The sequence below is a fragment of the Camellia sinensis genome, chromosome 5 (genome assembly GCF_055761805.1).
Source record: "Camellia sinensis isolate YWXY chromosome 5, ASM5576180v1, whole genome shotgun sequence".
Classification (NCBI taxonomy): domain Eukaryota; kingdom Viridiplantae; phylum Streptophyta; class Magnoliopsida; order Ericales; family Theaceae; genus Camellia; species Camellia sinensis.
Window position 1 is genome coordinate 42,974,042 of NC_138965.1, and position 4,909 is coordinate 42,978,950.

The following is a 4,909-nucleotide window of genomic DNA, read 5'->3' on the forward strand; positions in this document are numbered from 1 at the left end:
ACCTATCTACGTATGTGAATGTATTGGATAGAGCATTGATAGCAAAAGCTATCTTGATAGCAAAAAGGCAAGCTTCAGTCCTAACAACTAAATGGAAAGGCAAAAGATCTAGATTCAGTTTTAAGAAGAACCGTTCAATTGCCACGAATAAGAAACAAAATATGGGATCTTCTAGCAGCTCAAGTCAAAGTAGTGGGTCTACGCTTGTGTTGTACTCAATGTGGGAGGAGACATAGAGGGGTTTGCCATCGTGTATCGGATGCTTGTTTCCGGCGTTGCAAGACGGGCCACTTGATAAGGGATTGTCCAATCGGGTCAGAAAATGCCAATCTTCCTATGGCAAGTTCAGCAGGATTTGTTTCTGGGTCAAAAACAAATGCTAGAACTAATACTGGGAAAGAACCTCTAAGACAAGGTCGAATGTTTGCCTTAATGCCTGGTGACGTACAGAACACCGAAGCTGTGGTGTCAGGTATACTCCCTATATGTTCTCAAAATGCATGTGTACTGATAGATTCTAGTTCTACGCATTCTTTTGTATCGCATGCTTTCTCTCGGAAATTAACTAAACCATTAAAACCTATGCCATATGTGTTATCTATATCTGTGCTGTCTGGGGATTCTATGATATGTGCTTATGTTTATCCGGCATGCGATATTGTGATTGGTGATGTGAGATTGAATATTGACTTGTTGCCCTTAAGTATTGATCATTTTGATTGTATTATGAGTATGGACTGGTTAACTAAATACTATACCACCTTTGACTGTGCAAGTAAATTCGTTGTGTTTAGACGACCTGGTATACCTGACTTTACTTTTATTGGAAATGGAGTAGTTCCTCCACCATATTTGATTTCATTTATGAAAGCCAAGATGTTGTTGAGAAAAGGGTGTCGAGGCTATTTGTGTAGTCTGTTGACTGTGTCTTCGGATAATACCAATGTGGGAACTATTTCGATAGTTTGTGACTTTCCCGATGTGTTTCCTAATGACCTGCCTGGGGATTTAATTGACAGTGAAATTGAGTTTACAATCGACATAGTACCTGGAACATAACCTATTTCTAAAACCCCATATAGAATGTCAACATTTGAACTAAAAGAGTTAAAAGTCCAACTTCAAGAACTGTTAGACAAGAAGTTTATTCGCCTGAGCACTTTACCATGGGGTGCTACAGTGTTATTTGTCAAAAAAAAAAGACGGGTCTTTGAGGCTATGTATTGATTACCGTGAGTTGAACAAAGTAACCATTAAAAACAAGTATCCACTATCCCGAATAGATGACTTGTTTGATCAACTTTAGGGAGCCCAATTGTTTTCTAAAATTGATCTTAGACTCGGGTATCACCAATTAAAGGTTAAGGCAGAAGATGTAGAGAAAACTTCATTCAGAATTAGATACGGTCACTATGAATTTTTGGTAATGCCGTTTGGGGTGACTAATGCACCTGCTACCTTCATGGATCTTATGAACATGGTGTTTAAATCATATCTGGATGAATTTGTTGTTGTATTTAATGATGATATCTTGATTTACTCCAAAGGCAGGGGAGATCATGAGAATCACTTGAGAACCGTGTTACAGACTCTGAGAAAAAAGAAACTATATGCAAAATTGTCCAAATGTGAATTCTGGCTCGACAGTGTAGCATTTCTGGGACATGTAATTAACAAGAATGGTGTATCAATAGACCCATAGAAAATTGAAATTATTGTCGACTGGCCAAGACCAACCAACGTGACAGAAGTTAGAAGTTTTCTAGGACTTGCTGGTTATTACAAAAGATTTGTGAAAGACTTTTCAAAACTTGCTATGCCATTGACCCAGTTAACCCAGAAAAATGTCTCATTTGACTGGAATGATCAAAGAGAGTCTGCCTTCCAAGAGTTGAAAATCAGGTTAGTAACTGCACCAATTTTGACTTTGCCTAATGGTACTGATGGGTTTCAAATTTACAGCGATGCTTCCTACAAAGGTTTGGGGTGTGTGTTAATGCAAAATCAGAAAGTGATTGCTTATGTTTCTCGGTAACTCCGTCCTCATGAAAAGAACTATCCAACCCATGACCTTGAATTAGCCGCCGTAATTTTTGCTTTATAAATTTGGCGCCATTATTTATAAAATCTTAAAATGCTTCTTTACCCAAAAGGAACTGAACATGAGACAAATAAGGTGGCTAGAATTGATTAAAAAATATGACTTGCAAATTTTGTATCATCCAGGGAGGGCAAATACTGTTACAAATGCATTGAGCTGAAAATCCATTGGGGATTTGTCATGTTTGCTCACTGGCCAGAAGGAATTGTTATGTGACTTGGAAAAGAATGAAATTGAGGTTGTGATGCATGAATAGGGTGGAATCTTAGCTGCTATTTTCACTCAACCTGCAATCATTGAAGAAATTAAGGAGAAACAACCGCAAAATGAATTCCTGAAAAAGATCATGGATGAAATTGACTCACAACCAACGCCCAAGTTTGTACTTGAGAACAGTGTGTTGAAATTTTAGGATCGCCTTTTTGTGCCGGACTATGATGATTTGAGGAAACGCATTCTGACTGAGGCCCCCAATTCCAAATTTGCAATGCATCCAAGAAATACAAAAATGTATCATGATTTAAAGCAGAATTTTTGGTGCCCGGGAATGAAAAAGGGTATTGTGGATTTTGTGGCTAGATGTTTACACTGCCAACAAGTTGAAGTTGAACATCAATGACTCGCTTGTTTGTTACAACCGCTTCCAATACCGGAATGGAAATAGGAGCACATTACCATGGATTTCATTGTGGGATTGCCTCGCTTCTCCCGAGGTATGGATTCTATTTGGGTCATTGTTGATCATTTAACTAAGTCTACTCATTTTCCACCTGGCAAATCTATTTATAATGCAGACAAGTTAGCTAACATATATATAAATGAAATCGTGAGATTACATGGTGTATTAGTGTCTGACAGAGATTCTAAGTTTACATCAAGATTCTGGCAAAGTTTACAACAAGCTTTGGGAACTGAATTGTGATTGAGTAGTGCCTACCACCCACAGACAGATGGTCGAACCGAACGAACAAATCAAACTTTGGAAGACATGTTAAGGATGTGTGTCTTAGACTTCCAAGGAAATTGGGAGACCTATTTACCATTGGCCGAATTTGTATATAACAACAACTATTATTCAAGTATTGGGATGGCTCCTTATAAGGCTTTATATGGAAGGAAATGCCGTTCTCATATCTGTTGGGCTGAAGTAGGTGACAGACCATTGTTAGGACCAGAACTTGTGCAAGAAACAACTGAAAATGTGAAATTAATTTGACAGATGTTGAAAACTGCACAAAGCCACCAAAAGAGTTATACAGATGTCCGAAGGCGAGATATGGAATACTAAGTCGGGGATTACGTATTTATCAAAGTGACTCCGATGAAAGGCGAAACATGTTTGGCATGAAAGGCAAATTGGCACCAAGATATGTTGGACCCTGTGAAATCCTTGAAAAGATTAATTCGATGACATATCGGGTAGCTTTACCACCAGTCATGGAACAATGCATAATGTTTTTCATGTATCTATGCTTCGAGAGTATTTGAGAGATCCACTACATGTGATTGAGCCGACTCATGTGCTCCTAAAGGATGATTATAGATACGAGGGGAGGCCAACGCAAATTGTGAATCGTCGAATCAAAAAATTAAGAAACAAGGAAATTTCATTAGTGAATGTCGATTGGCAAAATCATGGAGGAACTTATGCAACTTGGGAAGCAGAAGAAGACATGATGAAAAGATATCCTGAACTGTTCCCTTTGGACCTAGTATTCTTCCAAAATGAAGGTAATTTGAGTTTTGGGGACCAAACTTTTTAAGGGGGAAGGCTGTAACAACCCTGACCTGTGATTAACGTTAATTCATGCTTAATTACGTCTAATAAAAAATTGAAGGGAAATGTTGCATCATATGTTGCCTTATGTGTGTGTATATATATATATGTTTAACATAGAAAGATCTTTTCATGTTTTCATTTCGGTTTGCGAATTGAAGGCCTTATCGGCATCCGATTCAGAAATTGACTTGATTTATGTATTAATTGGAATTTTTAGGATTTTATGGTGGGTTTAATTGAAATTCATTTCAGAACGATTAAATTAGAGTAATTAGTGCTCAATTAAGACTAATTAATGAATTCCCTAAATCCAAGCCTAACTAAGGCACTAGTGGACTTTTATATGCACCCATACACTCTCATCTCATTCTTTTTGAGCTAAAAATGTGAGGAAAGAGATAGCGAGAGACCAAAAGTGAAAGTGAGTTCAACAAGGGAGAAGGGGTAACTCGCAAGAAATTGTTGAGAGTGATGAGGATTTGAGAGTTTCAACTTCAACACTTGTGAACACAAGTCTCTAGATAAGAATTTTATCCTTAAGCCTTGAAATCTAGACTATAATGCATGAATACAAGAGAACTATGTTGATTGATGCATGAATTGAGTTAGAAATGAAGAGTATTGAGCCATACCATGCATGCATGCATGCATATTTTCTCACATCTTGAGTTTAATTTCCAAGAATTGCCTCATGAATGTCTTGAATTCACCTTAATTTTGGGAAATCATCAAGTTTCATGTTGTTTTGTAGCAGTTGATCATGTTTTTAGAAGCGTAAGTTCAAAGGAATCCATGCATGTCATGTTCATGGATCATTCATAAATTTTAAGTTGAATTTTTGCACAATTGGCAAGTTATTTGGCCATGATTTCTTGAAAAGATCCTTAATTCATGATGTATTATGAGTTTCTAAGTGTTCCTCAAGTTTTGGCCCAAAAAAACCAAGTTTTGATGCTTAAAGATTGAGTTTTGAGCTTTGGAAGCAAATCTAGAAACTCCAGAATTCTGCTTCCATGCTTGAGCGTAGG

The 4,909-nt window shown here is 37.4% G+C and overlaps 1 protein-coding gene across 1 annotated transcript; it reads left to right on the forward strand.

The window, feature by feature from the left end:
• Positions 1–336: 336 nt before the first annotated feature.
• LOC145791374 (uncharacterized) lies at positions 337–1,059 on the forward strand. The gene is made up of 2 exons (XM_082871723.1): positions 337–472; positions 515–1,059. Exons 1-2 carry the CDS (start codon positions 337–339, stop codon positions 1,057–1,059), a joined length of 681 nt encoding a protein of 226 aa, XP_082727849.1.
• The last annotated feature ends 3,850 nt before the right edge of the window (positions 1,060–4,909 follow it).